This window comes from Trachymyrmex septentrionalis, unplaced genomic scaffold (genome assembly GCF_001594115.1).
Source record: "Trachymyrmex septentrionalis isolate Tsep2-gDNA-1 unplaced genomic scaffold, Tsep1.0 scaffold14, whole genome shotgun sequence".
NCBI classification, from domain to species: domain Eukaryota; kingdom Metazoa; phylum Arthropoda; class Insecta; order Hymenoptera; family Formicidae; genus Trachymyrmex; species Trachymyrmex septentrionalis.
In genome coordinates, this window is record NW_017304543.1 from 3,974,032 (window position 1) to 3,993,931 (window position 19,900).

At 35.8% G+C, this 19,900-nt stretch overlaps 1 protein-coding gene across 5 annotated transcripts in view; it reads left to right on the forward strand.

The window, feature by feature from the left end:
- The window catches only part of LOC108745624 (ETS-like protein pointed), a 120,830-nt gene extending 103,301 nt beyond the window's left edge, over positions 1-17,529 (forward strand). For 4 of the 5 annotated variants that reach the window (XM_018481897.1, XM_018481896.1, XM_018481898.1 and 1 more), the window contains 5 exons: positions 13,128-13,328; positions 14,574-14,885; positions 15,117-15,392; positions 16,273-16,573; positions 16,784-17,528. In XM_018481897.1, the coding sequence (XP_018337399.1) occupies positions 13,128-13,328; positions 14,574-14,885; positions 15,117-15,392; positions 16,273-16,573; positions 16,784-16,847 (1,154 nt within the window). In that variant the 3' untranslated portion in view covers positions 16,848-17,528. Of the gene's footprint in view, positions 1-13,127; positions 13,329-14,573; positions 14,886-15,116; positions 15,393-16,272; positions 16,574-16,783 lie in introns of all 5 variants that reach the window. The other variant, XM_018481895.1, reaches the window with a different exon arrangement.
- The last annotated feature ends 2,371 nt before the right edge of the window (positions 17,530-19,900 follow it).

Genomic DNA, 19,900 nt, shown 5'->3' on the forward strand with positions numbered 1-19,900 from the left:
ATTCAACAGCAGCCCCACTCGGCGGGCTCGTGAACTCCCACCTTCCACCACCATCGTGCGGCACCAATGCGACACCGAGATAGCCGTACTAGACGGTAGAGCCTGTGGCTGTGGGACCCCGCGGGCAGAGGGGGAGGAAAATGCGATGGAGGATGAAAGGGACGAGACGCGGAGCGGTAGGGACGGGGCCGTGGAGCACCGTAGAGCGGAAACGGCGCGGCGCTTCGTCACAGTGACACGCGTGCTCGCGTCAAGTGGAGGAGTGCGGCTTGCGCGCGAGGAGTTGCACGCAAGAGAGACCGATCTCCTGCGACCACGGCGTCTGCTCGACGTCGACGTTTCTACCGACAGTGCCGACCGTTCGGCGTCCGTTCCGAAGTGACGAGGCGTAATTTTACGACGGTGGTATACCTCACCATTGAAGGCCATCACTCGCGGATGGATTCGCGAATCGCGGGAAAGCCGATTGAACGAGGAGCACTCGCGAGAGCGGATTCGCGATTGTGAATCGTTGCTTGAAGGATATTCGAGAGAGTGAGAGAGAGAGAGAGAGAGAGAGAGAGAGAGAGAGAGAGAGAGAGAGAGAAAGAGAGAGAGGGAGAGGGAGAGAGAGATTCGACTTGAATCTCGATCCTGAGTCTCGCCTCGTAGGAAACCATGCGCAGTGGGTGATTGAAGGATACCTTTTTCATTGAAAGAGAGTTTCAAATCAGTTCGTTGAATAGGAACGTGGGGATACAAGCTAGGGAATTTAATTTGATCTTGGTTGTGGAACTGAATGCAGTGAATAATTAATAATCAGTGAGGAATACCTGGAAAACTAAACTCAGTTCTGTGAGCGGATCCGAACTGTGGTGAATGATTGAGGGAATTATCTGGGAGTATATCAATCTCTGGGTCTCTGTCAGTGGAGAGCCGAGCGTGGTGTATAATCAGGAGGACATTTTGAAAATTGAAGCTAATTGTGGAACTATGAACGCAGAGTTATGAACGGCTAATCGGAGAATACGACTTTGTTCCGATTGAAGAAAGACCGAGCGTCGTGAGCGAAGGTGGGATACCTGAGGACTACTAAACACAGCGGCGTGCAGCTGAATCAACGAACAGGGAAAGAGAATTGATGCGGCCGTTTGGGGAGACACCTGTTGCATCATTCTATGACTAAGCGGCAAAATTCCCTACGCGAGAGAGAATTCTCCCTACGAGAAAGATTTTTCTTTCTGGAGTAACATTGGAGAGAAAGAGAGAAAGAGAGAGAGAGAGGGGGGGGGAAGAAAGAGAACTGTCCATTGATCATCGAAGTCTCTCGATTCTCGTCGACGCGCCACACACCGCTTCGGAGAGTCTATGCCGCCCACGAGTGTAGTACAGCAAGAAATCGTACGACGCGACCGCGAGGAAGATCGGGAGGACCGCCGTCGCCGCCGCCGTCGTCGCCGTCATTGTTGTCGTTGTCGTCGTGATTGCGACGACTGTGAAACAACGTCGTGCTACCATGTACAACGTCCCGCCGGTGGACGGAGTCAACGGCGTGTCATAAAACTGCAGACGGAATAATCCGGATGCTCGCGCGCTCGTCGTCGTCGTCGAGGAGTGACCAACGTCGTCATCGCGCGGGACAATCGAAGGCGACGTCACGGCGGGCGTCGTGAGCGTCGGGACGTCGCGGCCTTCGGGGCAGGCGCCGGGCATAATAGTCGACGCGTACGCGAACGGCGGCGACATCAGCGCGTTAACGACCGGCAGCGGCAGCAACAGCAGAAGCAGCAGCAGCGGCAGCGGCAACGTTAACGCCGTCGCGTCTTCGGAAATGGTGCTCCAGATGCTGGACACGCTGATGACAGGCCACGAACCGTACTACGCCGATTATCCCGCGTACCAGGAGGCGGAGCCTCTCACCGGCCATCATCCACATCATCAACATTCCCATCAGCACGCGATCACTCGCAGCAATACCAGCGTGGTGCCGCCGGTCTCCTTGGACGCGACCACCCACACGCCAGGTATCTACCTCGCGGATTTTCACTCCCAAGATATTCAAGTCGGCGTAAGAGTATATATAGCGGAAGGTATTTAATCACGGATTTTGAGCGACGAACAAGCATCGCAACAAGATACTTTGCGAAGAGAGTATATAACATTGATTTAAAAACGTTAAACGATGACAAGATTTATATATGAATCTATTTCTAAAACGGATACGTCATTTACGCATTTAATCGCAGATTTCAGTTACGCGTCTGAAGCGTATGAAAAAAGTCGACTGATTATTTACTAACTAGGGTTATATATTATATATTAAATTTTAAATATTAGAAAGTCGCTTTAATTATTACAAAGGTTAAATGAAAAGGAGCATACAGCCACACTTTAAATACCTAGCGCCTTCCCGGTCCTAGTGTTAAGATGTTGAACTACTATCCAATATATAATACATTCAATTAAATTGAATTAATATTTCAGAAGAGGCTCTCAATTAATTCTGAAATATTAATTCAATTTAATTGAATGTATATTGGATAGAGTAGTTCAAAATCTTAACACTAGGACTGGGAAGGCGCTAGGTATTTAAAGTGTGGCTGTATGCTCCTTTTCATTTAACCTTTGTATTATATATTAATTACGAACGAAAAACAATGAATTTGCGTAAATATATTTTTTTTTCCTAAAGCGATTAATTTTTGAAGCGTAATTATTTTATGTCACATTTTCACGTAATGTACAACAATATTATTATCTTTCGCAATTCCTACTTCGCGGATTTAAATTCAAGTAAATTCTAGCGGTTAACATGTACGTCTGGAATAGAAATTATCGCGCTTTACATTTGGACATCGCAACAAATTCAGCCAAAATGTCAATCGATATCTATTATTTCAGCAGCTTTGGGATTTCAGTCTGGCGATGTTATCGAGCGATTGTCCCTCACTATGAGGTCAAATGTCGAAGCATACGTATAAGGAGACAGAATTATTTCTGCAAATTATACGGCAACTCGAACGATACTAAAGTTGTAACAGTTTTCAACCTTCTAAGCGATGAGACGTCTATTAATTTTTATTCGAGCACTAGTCGGACAAAATAATAATTCTCTAATATATAAGAATAGAATTTTTTCAAAATTATAGTCGAGGATTCATTGTGAACTTCACGCAATTTTTCAAAGATTATTCTATAGTAATTAAAAACCAAATAATTAAAATGACTTCTTATTATCATATTATTATTATCATATTAAAAAAAATTTGCTAGATTTGAAATGGAAAATAAAACTATGCAGCGATTAAAATCGTTCTCTCAGAAAAAATTTCTGATACTAAAAATATTCTTGACGTAGATAAAATATTTCTTGTCATAGTTACATAAAAATAAAACAATAATTTTACATTTAAAGTAAATCTTTATCCGCAGGCAGTAACGTGCAACGAACGATACTGATACTATTTATTTGATATCCAAGAAACATATATCTAAGATCATTTTATTCTAGATTTAAAAATTTTCCATTTAAGACCAAAATATTCCTCTATCACTTAACAATCAGTATCATGTGATTGTCCTTATACAATATTGATCTCATTTTATAGTAGATCGAAGAGTAACAGCATTGGATTCGGAAATATTTTTTACGTATAAAATGACATATTTTTTCTACACAGCAAAATGATATTTATAAATTCGTCTGGCATCGTCTTGGATTAAACATTAGGTCACGGTCGATCGTACGTTAGTTCGGAATTCATTATCGACACAGCAAGAATATATTTGTCATACATAACAGGAATATATTTTGCCAGCTCGTTATTTTTGCAGTATAAGAAATCTTTCCATAAATCATCAATTGAAAGTCCTAAAAGTCAAATCCTCTATTTCTAAAAAGGGAAACTAATAATAAGAGATAGATTCATAGATTTTGATTGAGATATCTCTTATTATCCACGACGTTGCAGCTTAATTAGCAAACTTCTTCTTTCGGTTATTCTCGCGAGTCTCTCGACAAAAAACGATCTCGGCAAAGTCGATCCTGCGATTTGTGCGATTTATTCTACGACGGACTGATATATCACAATTATAACATTCGGCTATCTGCATAATGGCCCGTAACTATATCGTTACTTCGAACGGTAAGGATCTTTTGTTTGCGATGCACATCCCTCGTCCTTCCTCCCCCCGTTAAGGTGTGGCCCTCGTTAAGCCAGCAATAAAGCGTATCGCGCAAGGTCTCGGCGGCACACGCTTGGGAGCTCAAGTTACACGCTTCGGATGCGTCGAATTGCAGCAGGCCTGGAGATAAAAACCGCATCAATGTTATACCCTTTAAACGACACGAAGATATCGGTGCCACGGTTCATAAAGCTAATTAACTCAACCTCGCTGTCGCGTTCTGTCACGCTAATTTCTCTTATTCACGTGTGATAAGCGGCAACGAAAGCCGCGATCGTAAACCGCGCAATTTATGCACGAATCTTCAACAATTACTGCAGGTTTATGTACATTCTTTTATTACTCAGTTTAAGTGGATTTTTAATCGCTTGGTAATTAATTAATTAATTACTGAAATACTTAAAATCTCTTCGAGAGATTTTTATACCTATTATTCATGCATTTATTTAATCGTGGAAGAAATTAGGTATTCATGAGCGATCGAATATCACTATCTGAAGCCTATCAAAATTTATGCACACGTTCAGAAATCATAATTTTTTAATGATTTTTTTTAGTCATTCTAAACACGTCCGAACGTTCGTCGGTATCGTCCTAATATGATTCCTAGATCATTAATCATTCACGAGGAGAGCAACTCTCAATTATGACGACGTCTGGGAAAAAAGTAGAATTCTGCTTTGAAAAGACGCAATTAAGTAGTGTTTATATTCTGTATTACAGTACATTAGTTATTTCAATATAACGGGTACATCAACAGTCGCGTCCTGAAAATTGTATCTTTAAACAAATTTTGAATGTCACGATTCCCTAACTTAAAAGTACAATAATAAAAGGAAATAGGAAGGGCTCGAATTAATGGGCCCTGTTCAAAATGTGTGCTAACTGTTCAAAAATATCTCTCAATATTTACAAATTGAAAATTTATTCAAGAGACGGAAGAGCAACGATAATCGTTAATACGATAATATAATTCGTACATTTCGGTTAGTCGTCTAATCTTCTTCAGCGATACAGGTAGACGCAAAAATTACTTATTTACATACTTTGTATGCACACGAAAAATGATTCCAGGAAGAATTTAATCAAATTCTTTCTCGAACGTTCTCTCTCGTCCGTATGAATCAACAATTCCCGATTTTGCCGATCTACTTGGTCTTTGTTAACACCGACTTTTTTTTTTTTTATCCTATCCGATCCTTCGATCTCATTATTTTTCTTAGTACCGATAATTAATGATCTAGAAGCGGTTGGAGCGAGCGACGCTTCTCTTCTCGTAACGCGCGCGATTATGTAGATGCCTTCGTCTCTGCCGTGCGTGTGTGCGTGCGTGCGTGCGTGCGTGTGCGTGCACACATGTGTACTCGCGGGGTAGGTAGAGTGTGGGAGAGTTCGCAGGTCACCGGTCTAACGAACAATGCGCGATTTCGTTCTGCCGTCGTCGTGGACGACTTTTTTACGAGCCGTGCTCATCACGCGTCTTCTCCCTGTGCATTTCTGCACAGTGTCTGTGCGACACTCGCGTGCACGCGTGTGTACGTGCGTCTCGAGTAAAAGGAGCGATTCACGACCACGGACAGGTATAAAACTCGGTAGACTTGGAACGCCGCGTGTCGGGAGAAAGAGTAGCGTCGTTTCGCCGCGGTCTTTATATATCGTTGTGCATACGCGATAGGTAGATGGAGATAAAGCCAACACGGTCGTTACTTTCGTTTTAACGCGCGATTGTGAGTTCGTTAACATTTTCCCGCTGGCGCATTGTTCTAACGGCGTCGTTATTTTCATAAGAAAAGCCATCGGGCTTCCTCGTTAAGCCTCGTACACGTGAGGAGACCGCGTTACAAAATCCATTAGCTAAATAGAATGCGTGTTTTTTTTTTTTGTTGAATTGTGCGTCACGTTCAATTCGTTACCATTCAAATTTATTCGCACAAATCGGAATAGTAAATAATCCCTTCTCACACGATTAGAAGTCTTATCACGGACTCAACGCGTTTTTTCTAAGCGCGCGTTTAAAAAGCATTAATTTTCTTTTTTAATCAAAGAGATAATATTCATTTGTGAATATACTTGGAAACGTGCTGTTATATTTTGTAACGCATTGAGTTCATTGATATTACAGGCACAGATTGTGTCGCGTAAAAGTAAGAAATGACAAGCCTTCATAAATATAGGGGAGAGAGAGAGAGAGAGAGAGAGAGAGAGAGAGAGAGAGAGAGAGAGACTCACGTTACGTTTATTATTGATATGTTCAACTTTTCTTCTCGAAATGATTTTTTTGAACGTAACGTCTACTCCAACTATCTTTCGTGAAAGATCCTAACAAAATCAGAGACTTTTCGAATGAGTCCAAGATTTCGGATATGTGACTCCGAGTGGCGATCTATCGATTTCGCCTTAACGAGACAAGAGTCCCGGATCCTGATGTGGGTCGCAGCCGCGAGTTCTTCGGTCGAAGATGATAACCTTCTGGCGAGTGGAGAACATTCGTGAAGCAGGTTTTAATTTTCAAGAGGCCGCCGGGCTGCGGCGGTCTCTCCTTGTTCTCTCTCTCTCTCTCTCTCTCTCTCTCTAGTAGCCTCGTTTAGCAGACAGCAGCTGTGTACGTCGACCGGGCGTTTCATTCGATTTGGCACGTGCCACGAGGCTGCCGCCGTCGCCGTCGCTGTCGCTCCTCCTGTTACTGGCCGCCGCCGCCTTCATTGCTCACCGTTACTGCCGCCTAAGCGGCCGGCGGTTCTGGCAGTCCTCGGCACCTGTTTCACAGCTGATATGCGGCTGCTGCTACTTTTGCCCGCCCGATATACCATAGCCCGACTGTGCATCGTCCCTTTACGTCCCCGCTTTCTCGCAACGGCTTCCCCCTGTTTCCAGATACACTCCTCGGGACACGTCGTAGCTGCTGAAATTTCCTCGTCCGTTGATCTATTAATTAACGAACGTTCAGTCCGCGCCATTGAGTTGGGTAGGAGCTGCATATTTATAGATGAGAAATATATTTTACGAAAAGGAAATATTTTCAAGACTTTATAACCATTTGATTATTTGTAGTTCAATTTAGAAATTTTCTTTGTAACTTTTAGTAGTTTGGGGCTGTCTTTTTTTTTCGTTTGAATAGAAAACGTTTTAAAAATTTACAAAGGTAGTGAAATTTATTGTTTTTCTTCTGTAATAATATCAATTTATTCATTAAAGAGCAATTTAAATTACACGATTATTGAAATGTTAAACTTCGAAAATCAATTTGTCATTTCTTGCTGCAAGGATAACAAGTTAAACGTACGTGTAATTATGTTTACAATTTGTAACCATTCTTATCAGTCTTAGCTTATGAAAATAACTGTCTTGATTATGTGTTTAAAAATAGCTACTTCATTAGGCCAATTGGTCACGAGACTGTATTAATATTTGTAATATAGCTGTGTGTACGCAACATTTGTAGTTACAAAACAATAATAATAGTAACTAATGAAATTGCAATCGTTATTTTTTTCGATAAGGAGAAAGTAAACTTTTTTTTTTATAAAAACTTTATATAAAAACTTTTTCAATGTACCTGATTCTTATTCCAATGTGCATTTTTAGGCGTATTATATCTGAAATTCTAAACGGTGACGGGTTTTAGTAGAAAAACAGAGAGAGAAAGAGGGAGAAAGCCATGCTCCTGTGTGTGCAGCGTGAGGGCCAGCTTCAGGCTGCACTCCCACGCTCATCGTCCATGAAACACAGGGTGCGAGGTGCAGCTACTACACGCGAGCCTCGCAGGTGTACTTAGAATATGCAGGGTCTGTCCCTACGGCCCTATTAACGACGCCACGGTCGCCACATGGACACGGGAATTATGGGAAAGCAGGAGGGGCTTCGCGAGTAATTATTTCTACGGGGCAGCGCGCTCAAGACGCTCGGTAATGCAATCGTCAGGCGAATTCTCGGTATCTTTTGGGTAGTTGCGTATATACGTCAGCTGTCACACAGCACATTTGAATGTGACTGTGCAACAAAAAGCAACTAGACTTTCTGGTACATCGAGTCGCAAGATTAAATTCCCAAATGATATATAATCATCGGTTGTATCATATGAAATCTTTTATATCCTCCTACAATCTTTTAGATTTCGATGAAAAAAGCACGAAAAACGTTGCTGTAATAGGAAATTCTTGCAATAACGTGGATCCAGAACGCTAAAGTCACGTTATTCTTTTTTTAATTAGTTGTTAAGAAGAAGATAATGTGCGACCTGGATAAACGATATTTAAGCAAAAACTCCCTAATATAATAAAGTTTCACGTGTAAAACGATATGATTATACAATAATTCTTTCATAAATAATGATGATCTTAATTTTAATGAATTTTAACATAAAATAATATAGATTCATATTTCTCGTAATTTATATACATTATTTTCATAATTTTTTATGGCGTCAATAACTGAATAAAATCTTATGATACTTCCTGAAAGCACATGTAATATTCTAATTGCCATCTGTTTTTTCATTCTTTCATTATTAACACTGTTATTTAAGTTCGATTTTATCTATAACATATTTTTTTAATTATAATACTCGTTGGAAACTGATCTTTAAAGCTGGTTCTGCGGGTTTCTCCCTCTCCCCGTTCATAATTACGTTCAATTAAACACAGCTAAGCAAAATTAACGTGGCCGGTGCGACACTTGTGTGGCGGGTCTCACCTGTTTTTTTTTCTTCGTTATTAAAACGTAAGTGTGGGAATGTGGGGTGGCAACGCGTCACATGCGCGATAGATCGCTGTCGTTTTGACATAAAGGTTGGTGAATTATGATAATTCGTCGCAGTCTCTTACCCGCATTTCATCGCGTTTTTTTTTGCGTATTACGAAAAAAAGATCAATTCTATCGAATGCGTTAATCGCATCGACTAAACTATTTATACCGTGTAAATGTGAAGGTAGAAAGAGATATATGTAACAAGCATAGCAGGGCCCAACAGGCCTAATAATCCTGGCAAGCCACCTGGCTTCGCCTTAACAGATAAAACATGTTGAGCGTCACCTGCTTCTTATTCACGCTGCATAAATCCTAGATAAATTGAAATTAATGATTCCATTTGCTACAGCGTTCTGTACCAAAGAATTCGAGCAACCTTGCGTTTTATTTTATTTAATTTGTATTTAGCAATGATTACAAAGCAACTGATAGATTTTTAGTTAAAAACTTATATATTTTAAGTTATCCGCGTTTTCGCTTATTTCAATTTATTTTGTATTCTTGACGAATATAATAGCGAACGTTTATCTTAAGAACTGCATTGTTTGTCAAAGTGGCGATTAAATTTACTCATTATCCGTCATTATTTTGTAGCTTTATTTTTGATCTTTATTGCCATTGTTATATTTAATTTTCCAATTGACTGCATTAGACCAGCATTAAAATAATTAGCGTGAAACGTAAGAAGCTTGAGTAGCGAATACGCGATAAGACAGGTTACTCGACCAACTTCCGATTGCCTTCTTATGTGATTAAATAAACCTCTGATTTCTCTTATCTTTTTTAGTTTGATAAAAATTTTTTAAATACCTATTTGAAACGCGTTCTAAAACCTATAAAGTAAAATAATCTCATTGTCAAAATAATCATGTTTGAAAGCGATTTCTTCGAAATTACATGAATTAAGAAGCTATATAGAAATTTCTCTTTGTATATAGACAAGTTTTAAGATAAATTTTAAGATAAGTTTTAAGATAAATTTGTTCAGATACTGAAAAAAGTTTGATGATACCTATCAATGTTAAATGAAATAATTCCAATCAAATGTGTGATTAATATAACGAAAAATTATTTTGTTTTTCTAAATATGTAGTAAGTATTATCAAATGCTTGATTATATTATTATGTTTATATAGTAATACTTATTAAATATATATATTTAGACAAATTATTTTTCTTTGTATTAACTGAACATTTGATTGAAATTGTTTCATTCAACATTGGTAGCTATTACTAAACTATTTTTAATATATAATGTATAATGTAATGCATTCATTCTCGTGCGCATATATCAATTATCTCTATATCACAAAGTTTTATAATTCATATAATTCATTATTTACGACTGCCACCGCGTATAATGCAACAACGGATAAATATCTGCCTTTTTTATATTAACTCCGGTATATACGCCGCACCTATCAAAAACTTAATTTATTAAGTATTATTTACTATGTTTAAAGTAAACGAACTATATCAGTAAAAATTTTGTACTGTCTACTATTATGAAAAAAATATTAGAAATCTGAAATATTTATATTTTGTATTAAAAAATAAACTTTTTTGAATCCTTGCATTTTTGCCGTATATCCCATAGGGGTGAGATATATGGTTACTCATAGGGGGTGGGAGGATATGTACGGCTCATAAAAAATTTACAAATCATGCATATAAATAAAGCGTAAAATGACGTAAAATAATTATTATATAATTATAAAATGCGTTTATAAAATTTTATTAAGGAATAAGAATGATAAATATATATGTATATGAAGTAATGAATAATAATTATAATCTCACATGTATTACAAGTGTTATGACATGAGATACATATTTTATGTAATGCGTTTATTGCATTTAGTGCACTGAATTCAATCTGCGTATTTTATATGCTTTGGGCAAATTCCCCTTACTAAACATGCCGTATATCCCAAACAAATGGGATATACAAGACAATAAACTAAACAAAGAATACAAGAGCAAAGTACTTGTATTTTGTTATACAACATGCTTTACTATTCCTCTACACTCATATATCACGAAATAACTACTAAGTCTTTTGCACGTCCTATAGTAATTATTTTATGTAGATTATAATTTATGATGGCGCTACTTAACACAGTGACAAATTGAGTCAACTCACAATAATTTCATTAATATTACAGTAAGAAACTAAAATTGTTAACATTATGCTAATATAACATAAAGGCCATGTAAAAGAGTAGTTGCGGGAAAATTATCCCCACTCCTTCTATTTTTTCTGACTTCTGCGGCGTAAATCTCACCGCGGCGTATTTGCCGGAGTTACCATAAGGAACAAAATATTTTTATTTAATTTGCGCAAACCAAAAAATAAACAATGTGGAATCAAATTTATTTTGTAAAAATAAAAAATAATTTTAATGAACGTTGACAAAAAAAAAAACAAATCCCTTGGAAAATGAGCATTCCCCAAGGATTGCTTGAAAACTGTGCAATCATGCTTTTATCAGCGACAGGACCGTAATTTACGTTTACAAAAATATCAATTACTTAAGTCTTGAAGTTCTTGAAGTTCTTGAAGTCTCGAGTGTCACGCCGTGGAAGTCTCATTCTGAGGCTGACGCGCATCGTAACAATTCGTTAATTCGGTGATCGTAGTATCGTAACGTGACGGCGATTCGAACGCCGCACGAGCGCGGAACTTCAACTTCAGCCTCGCGTAATATCCGAACTCTCTCTCGCGCGATCGTAGAACGGAAGTCGAGGATAGGCGGAGTTCGTTCGGACCAATCATCGAGATACGCGCCGCCCACGTGTCAGCGGTGGTTCCTCCCTGCGGAGTGTTGGACTACTACGAAGCGAGATGCGCGGTGACGCAGCATCGCGTCCCTTCTCCCTTATCCGTGGACGTCGTGACGCTTCTGTGGATGATTTTGATGAAAATAAAAAAAGTGAAAAAATAGTAAAGAGGTATATATAGTAAAACAAAGGCATTATAGAGAGACTTTGGAAGAATGCTGAGAAAATAGGATATTATTCAGAATGACTGATAAGATTAGAGTATCATTCACTTCAAGAGATAAATACGGATCGTATAAAAAAAGTAATATAAAAAACATTATATATTTTAATAGTTTTTTTTTAATTTTCAATCTGATTTAGAACCGATAGGAATATAATTGTAATCGTAAGTGTTGCAATATCCACGACGAATTATTTTTTTAATATCAGGATTGTAATAAGCACACTGAGAGAAATTGATTTTGTTGTAGGAGTAAATCAAAGGTAAACAAATGTGTTATTTATTAAGATAACGATCAATTAGTTATTGCAAATTAATTATTTCTCGTTCGTCATTGTAATAAATAATCAACAATATCGTTAGTAAATAAAAGGCTTATCTATACAGAAAGGCTTACCTATACTGTATAGAAGTAACGGTCGTAGGAACTCAAATCGGAAGATAAAAAATTGACTAAACGAGTATTCTTCCTATACCTGACTATGATTTCCTTCGACTTAAGGCCCCATGATTGTCTACAATTTTTATGTTGATCCCCAAAAGGTCTACATAAAAGGTAGATTTCCAAGCGACGTTTCCGAACGCAGCCATAGTTTGCTTCTACTCTTGGGAAAATTAACTGTAGACAAAACTTATAAGAAATAAAGGTAAATTTGAATACTTTAACTTTAAACTTTTTTTTAAAGTAACTTTAAAATTTACCTAAAAATAATTGAAAGAAATTAACGCGCTGTGTCAATTATATTAAAATTTAAAACCTTCAAAAATTTTAGCCTATTTTGGCTTAACCTTTTACACACTTTAAATTACTTCAAAATTTTTTAAATAAATTCTTAATTACTTTTGAAAACTTGAACTTCGTTAAAAAAATCTTCCCAAGGGTATTATTAATAATTAGTTGGTATAGCAAACTAGCAGCAATCACAACAAATCAATTTGTTGTCACATATTTACAAGTCACTTAAAGGTACTGATGGCTTGTTTGGCTGAAGGATTTTGTTAAATTAACAAAATCCTTTTTCTCAGTGCAGTAATGGACAAATTAATTAATTGCGATTTTCTATCTTTTTGTGCATTTTACAGATTGACATATAGATATATATTGAAAGTAAATGAACCGAACTTGATATGTTTGATAATCAGATTAACTAATTTTTTGTCATATTTATTAAAACATTGTAATGTAGAACGAATTATTCCTTTCAATTTGCAGGCGGCTACAATCACCTGCGCAGTCCCGTGTGCCAAGACGAAAGTCAAAGAGACGAAACGTCACCTCCACCTCACAGCCATAGCACTCAACCACCGACCTCTCACTCTAGTACCCCTAACAGTAATAACAACAATAATAATAACAACAATGCCAACAACGCGTACATCCATCTAAGGAATTTAAATCAGCTCAAAACGGAATGTAAGTTTCTCCTTTATGTCTAGTATTACGTTTGCGCACAGATATTTCGTCCTTTAAGTTTCTGTAGAATTTATTGAAAATGGTTTTACAATCTTTATTAACGAAATACATTTATCCTAAGTAAATCATAAAACATAGACATGATATCAAACCTCCAGAAGTATCTTTCTTCTTAAGAGATGACATATACAGTATAATAGCGCGAGATTATTTTTTTTTTTTTTTAAATTTGCTTATTGAAATTTTTTATTTGTATTATGCTCTTTGATTAAAATATATTGTCAATTTTTCTGAATACAACGACTATATTAAAATTACTTTTAAAATAATATATAATTTATATACATTTGCTTATTCTTACTGTTACGTACTTTGTCATGGGGGTTTTTTTTTTTAGATACATTCTGGTACGAAACGATCGATAGGAACGACGTAAAAATACACCTAATTTTATGTAATTTCGGAATCCGAATGGATAGAGATAGACTATATATATCTACTAGCCCTATCGGCCGAGATGAAACACAAAATTTCAGACTATTTTAACAGATGCTAGTCAGAGTTTCGCAAATAACACATTACATTTTCTCGAGGTTTTGGCAACCAGCATAATTTTCCTCTCTATCGTGATATAGTTAACGCATAATGATATATGATATACTTAACTATCAGCCTCGCGATAACATCATTACTATAACTGACGGACGGTCTCTCTTGGAATTCGATCGCAAATAAATTATCTTTATAGTGAAAAACAGAATTTTTTATTGCTACAACGTGAAGTTCCATTTCCGTTCCTGGTCAACTATTGATGCAGTAGCGTGGATCGGCTGTGGATCAATTCCATTCCAACAGATGGATCGTAAAATAGTTGGCCACGCAACACTTACACATAAAATTATAATTTAATTTCTATTAAAATACCGTGCAATTTTAAACATTACTCTTATAGCAAAGGATCACATTCACATTAGAGTCACAATAATCAGAAAGAAAATATGATGTTACTGTGAGATTGTAATCATAACAAAATAACATATGTTACAAAGGCATTTGCATATCACCATAACATTGCTGTGACATCATATTTGTGATAAAGTGGACATTCGCACGTCACCATAACATAACCATAATTGTTGATATAGTTATGACGGTTTTTGCTATGTATTGTTATTATTTTTACTAAATTTCATCAGTTAAAAAAGGATTATCCAAGAAGTATAATTTGTAAAAATAAATTTCTAGCGAACTACAGCAATCACCATATAGCTGAGCATCTTCAAGGCGGTGGCGGTGGCCTGAGCAGCGGGGGCGAGCTCGCAGGCGCAGGTAGTAACGAGAGCGATTTGAGAGTCAGCGCAACTACCACGACGGAGAGTTACATGACGCCGGCGCATTATTCGGGATACGACGAGGCGTCCGAGTATCACAGCTTGTCACAAGATCACCAGGCGCCGCATCCGTACAATTTGGACAACTCGCCAGACTTTTACGGCGCCAGCGGAATTCACATTGAGCCCAAATATCAACCGTCACCGTTCAAGAACTATCCTCGAGGTTTGTAGACAAGAACTGAAATCCCAATGAAAAAAGAAATTTCTATAAAGACTATATATAGCCTTTAGAAATTTGTTTTGTGTGTTGTGTGTAATAATCAATATATCTAAAATTTATATATATATATACAATATATCTAACCAAGTTAGTTTTTTATTTTTTCACAGCACGTTTATATTTTTAACTGGGAGCACATTAATGAAATGACATTTTTTTCTTACTTGTTGATAGGACGCTACCACGAAGGTTATAGCGAAAGCGGCGGATACGGGCAGTACGATGCAACGCCGTTCCAAACGGTTCCCGGAAGCGGAAGCGGTGCTGGAGGCGGCGGCGTCGGTGGTGACCAATGGAGTGTCGGGCTTGGGGATCATCTGCCTCATCATCCCGCATTTCTTGCGGGACTTGGACCACGAGATTCCTCCAATCCTCATCATGCCACATCTATCGCCAATAATGCAGACCAAAAGCCGTTACTGCAGAGTTCAATGCTCACCGGTTATCCAGGTAAATTCAATTTGACAACATATTTTGCTAATAGATTTTTCTTCTACATTTTTTTATTTATTTTGAGGGATTGGTTACACGAGCGTTATAGTGTACAAAAATTATTTGATACGGATTATCTTTAAATTACTTCGAATTACTTAAGATTACTTAATACTACCTCAAATTATTCCAGATTATCAAATACTATTTTATATTATCCAAGATTATCTTAGAGTATTTAAAATTATGTCATATTTACTGAGATTACCCGAGATTTTTCTAAATTTACTTTGCTCATCTAAGATTATCTTATACGAGATTGCTCGTATCACGACTTCATCCCATTTGAGTGATTTTGGATGAAGAGCCCTGCTATTGGAGACGTTTGGTTTCGGAGATGCTTAATATCAGAAAGCAAAAGAATGGTCTCAAATTACAAACTGACACCGATGGCCTCCACAAGGCTTATATTCCCACCATAAATAAAATTTGACTTTCTGTTACTAACAGTCCGTCTCCTCTGTCAGTCTGTATTCGCACTACTGAACGTATATAATAATCGACACGTAATGTCTGTCTTATACATTTATTAAATTCATAATTCGGAGATATTTTGTTTTTAATATTTTTATCACAATGAAATGTTTTCCTGTTCAAAATTTTCCGTATATGTTATATATGTTTATGTGAGGTAATATCATTCTGAGAATCAAATCGGTACTTTTTGTTTAACGTATGCTCTAGTAGTGAATTATTCAAATCAACTCTTTACATTCTTTTTTATGGATCTAAACATTTTATCATATTTTATTAAAAAGTGTTTTATTGTTTTACTGTTTAATATATATTTTGATATTAAGAGAACCTTAACAAAATATATCAAATGGCATATTTTTAGGTGGCGGTCCACCATGCTTCACTGGATCAGGTCCGATTCAGCTATGGCAATTTTTGCTGGAGCTTTTAACTGACAAAACGTGTCAAGGTTTTATTTCGTGGACCGGCGACGGCTGGGAATTCAAACTGACCGATCCGGACGAGGTTGCACGCCGTTGGGGTATTCGCAAGAACAAACCCAAGATGAACTACGAGAAGTTGAGCCGAGGCTTACGCTATTATTACGATAAGAATATTATACATAAAACTGCTGGCAAGCGATACGTATATCGCTTTGTATGCGACTTACAAAGTCTACTAGGGTAATTATAAACATATACATATTGCAATTGTTTAAAATTTTAAATAAACTTTATACATTGACAAATTTAAACACATCATTCTTGCTAAATGACATATTTTAATTTACTTTTTATATTTTTACAATTTTAAAATGACATTCAATATATTAATTTTTATTTAAAATTGAAGATATAATATTAATTATTATATTTCTTTTTCTACTTTTACAGATACAGTCCTGATGAGATACACGCAATGGTAGACTTGAAGCCAGAGAAGAAGGAAGAAGACTGAGTTTTTTGTTAATGAACACGTGCTTTAGGATTGTATCACACAGATAAATGAAATGTAATAATACAAATTCTTTGCATTGAACATGCAAGAACGAAGGAAAATGTAAGGACGAAGTATCGGTACGATGAAATCACTATGAAATAAGTATATTCAGATGCAGAAGACTGTGATAGTCCGTCTTCTTTATTCAGATATGAACAAAAATCGAATCGGTCGTATGTACCAAAGACAGGGTCTGCATACCATTGGTGCCTAAAGTTGAATAAATCGCGAATTTGTTTTTAAGAGTGATTAATTTATCACAGCAGATTTTAGAGGATATTTATAGGAATAACTCGTCAATTTATACATATATATATATATAAATATATTTTTAATGTTACATGATTTTTCAACTATACTAGCGTCAAGATACTTGATGATGCCGCTAAATTATTTATGTCTCATCATTTTAATATGTGTGTTATATCTGTTGATAGATGACTCGATATGTGATTGTTATTACAATAATTTTACAATAAACTCATTACAATATGCTACATAGCGAGCTTCTCAATCCGACACTTATGCTTTTTTGTATATGTATAGATTTTAATTTAGAAATTAAATTTAAACTATATTCTTCCAAGCTCGCTTCTCTAAAAGAAGAAACATGTATTTTATATTATTTCTTAATTATTGAATATGTCTAGTATGTGCTCGCGATATATTAAATATATTTAATATGTCCAATTGTAATAAGAACTCTCTGTTACTGATGTAATACGAAGAAAAAGTGTAAATTGGAAAAAGCGTTGCTAATGAAAAGAGTATGCTGTTAATTTTTTATATAATTTTTTAATAAAAATATTTGCGGATTTGCTTTTGTTCGCTAAGGTACTCTCTTTGAGAAATTGTACATTTACATTTGTAAACACAACGTAAATAAATCATTTATCTAATGAAGAAAAGGAAAGGGCCATGTGCAACCAGTGTTCCATAATAATTGAAATACAGAAAATAAATTTATTTACGTTTTCTTTTAAAATTATTCACATATATTATTAAAAGAATGTAAGCTATTTTTAGTAGAATCTTTTTGATTGTAACAAAATGTTTATGAAATCTTATAAAACATCACAATTATCGTGTTTCTACAAAAATTATATATATTTTTTATTCTAAAACATATTTAAATATTTGGTAAATTTATTGGGTCAGACTTAAATAATTTTTTTCACTTATGAAACACTGAGTAATGCAATTATATCAAATTTATAGCGATATATATTTATAATGATATATATTTATAATGTATGTGTGTATCAGGACACAGTAATGTCGCGTGCATCCGCGATATGATACAGACATCGAGATAGACAGTATCTATATACATGTATATCGCTATAGTTATATATATATGTATATATATATATATACATATATATATATATATACATATATATATAACTACTTTACATAATTGCGTACATAATTAATATTTTTATCATTGGAAATGTATGTTATATGAATTGTAAATGATGCAGATGATTAATAGCACAAATTGATGATTTGAAACACAAGTAATATACTTCGTATTTTCCACGTGTCTTAAATCTAATATATATACATGTGTATATATATATATATATATATATATATATATACGTACGCATTATATGTACAACTTAAACTATTTTTATATCCGCTGTGTTTGTTAAGTTTCCAAGTACCAAAATAATTTAAACTACAAAATAATAAGAAATATAATGTCTCTTTAGATCATAATTAACAGTATACTAATTTCAAAGACTATTCGCAAGTTTATTATGCGGTTAGTTTGTTATAGAAAGATATAAAACTGCTAGCGACTTTATCGAGGTCTCCCATTAAAGCTATCAGGATTCTTCGCGGTAATCGTTACGATTAAAGTTTCTCCTAGTTGTGTCGTTCGCCCAAATGTTAAATAAATTATATTAATAAATACTCTTAGCGCATCCCAAACGCGGGGTGAAGGAACCGTGTAAAGTTATTCGAATGTTAATATTAAGTTGTCACGTTCTTGGCACTTGTTATTAAAGAAAAAAGAAAGAGCCATACTTCTTTTTCAGGATTATATACATAGCATTTTGAAAGAGACGAATACAGGAACTTTTTAGTAGATGCAATAAGAAAAAAAAGAATAAAGAGATTTTTATAAATACATTCGCGATTGATCACCGCTTATTTTTTCCCTCCACTTAACTATTTTACTAAATTGGAAACAATGAGATTACTTTCGCGTCGCTTTTGCACCATAATACGGAAATCTGATTGTGAGATTTCCCGCATTGCAAATCACAACAACAGATCTGTTTGTTCCATTTGCATTTTAAAGCTTAATTTATTACGTATACACATTTTACATATTTATATATCTAATCTTTTTATGTACAGAATTTCCATTTATACATATATTCATTTATATATCTTATTAGGTCTATCCGGAAAGTATCCAATCTTGTGTTTTCAATGTTTTTCACCCAATTTTCAGCCATATTTTCTCGAAATTTTCAACGTTTTTTCCGTAAGGATAATTACACAACTACGATATCGTTTTTTTTTTCTTCCTTCCCGTAGATTTCAGATTAAATTGAATCTCGATCAGTACTATAATGACATAAACTGTGAGAAAATCTGCCGTGCCGCTCGACGGGAGCCAAGCTCATGAAGGTTTCTCTAAATGGTGAATACCCATTTTCTACAATAGCATATCCAGGTAATATGCATACAAAGATATATCCATAAAATGGATATTTTCCGGACACTGGACAGACTTCGTATATTCATTTACTGTACATATATTCATATATTTGCATTATTATTCTCTTTATATGGATACTAGAATTTCAGAGAATCATTTACTTTTATCTGCGCACAGCATTTTTTAAGCAATCTTTCTGCTGCTGCGCGACAAAGTTTTGGAATGGTATACCGCGTATTCCAAATTTGTTGTGCCACATCTCTGCGTGATTTTAAAGACAAACTGTATAGTTATCTGCTAAGTATAAGTTCATAACTCTTTTTGCGTTATA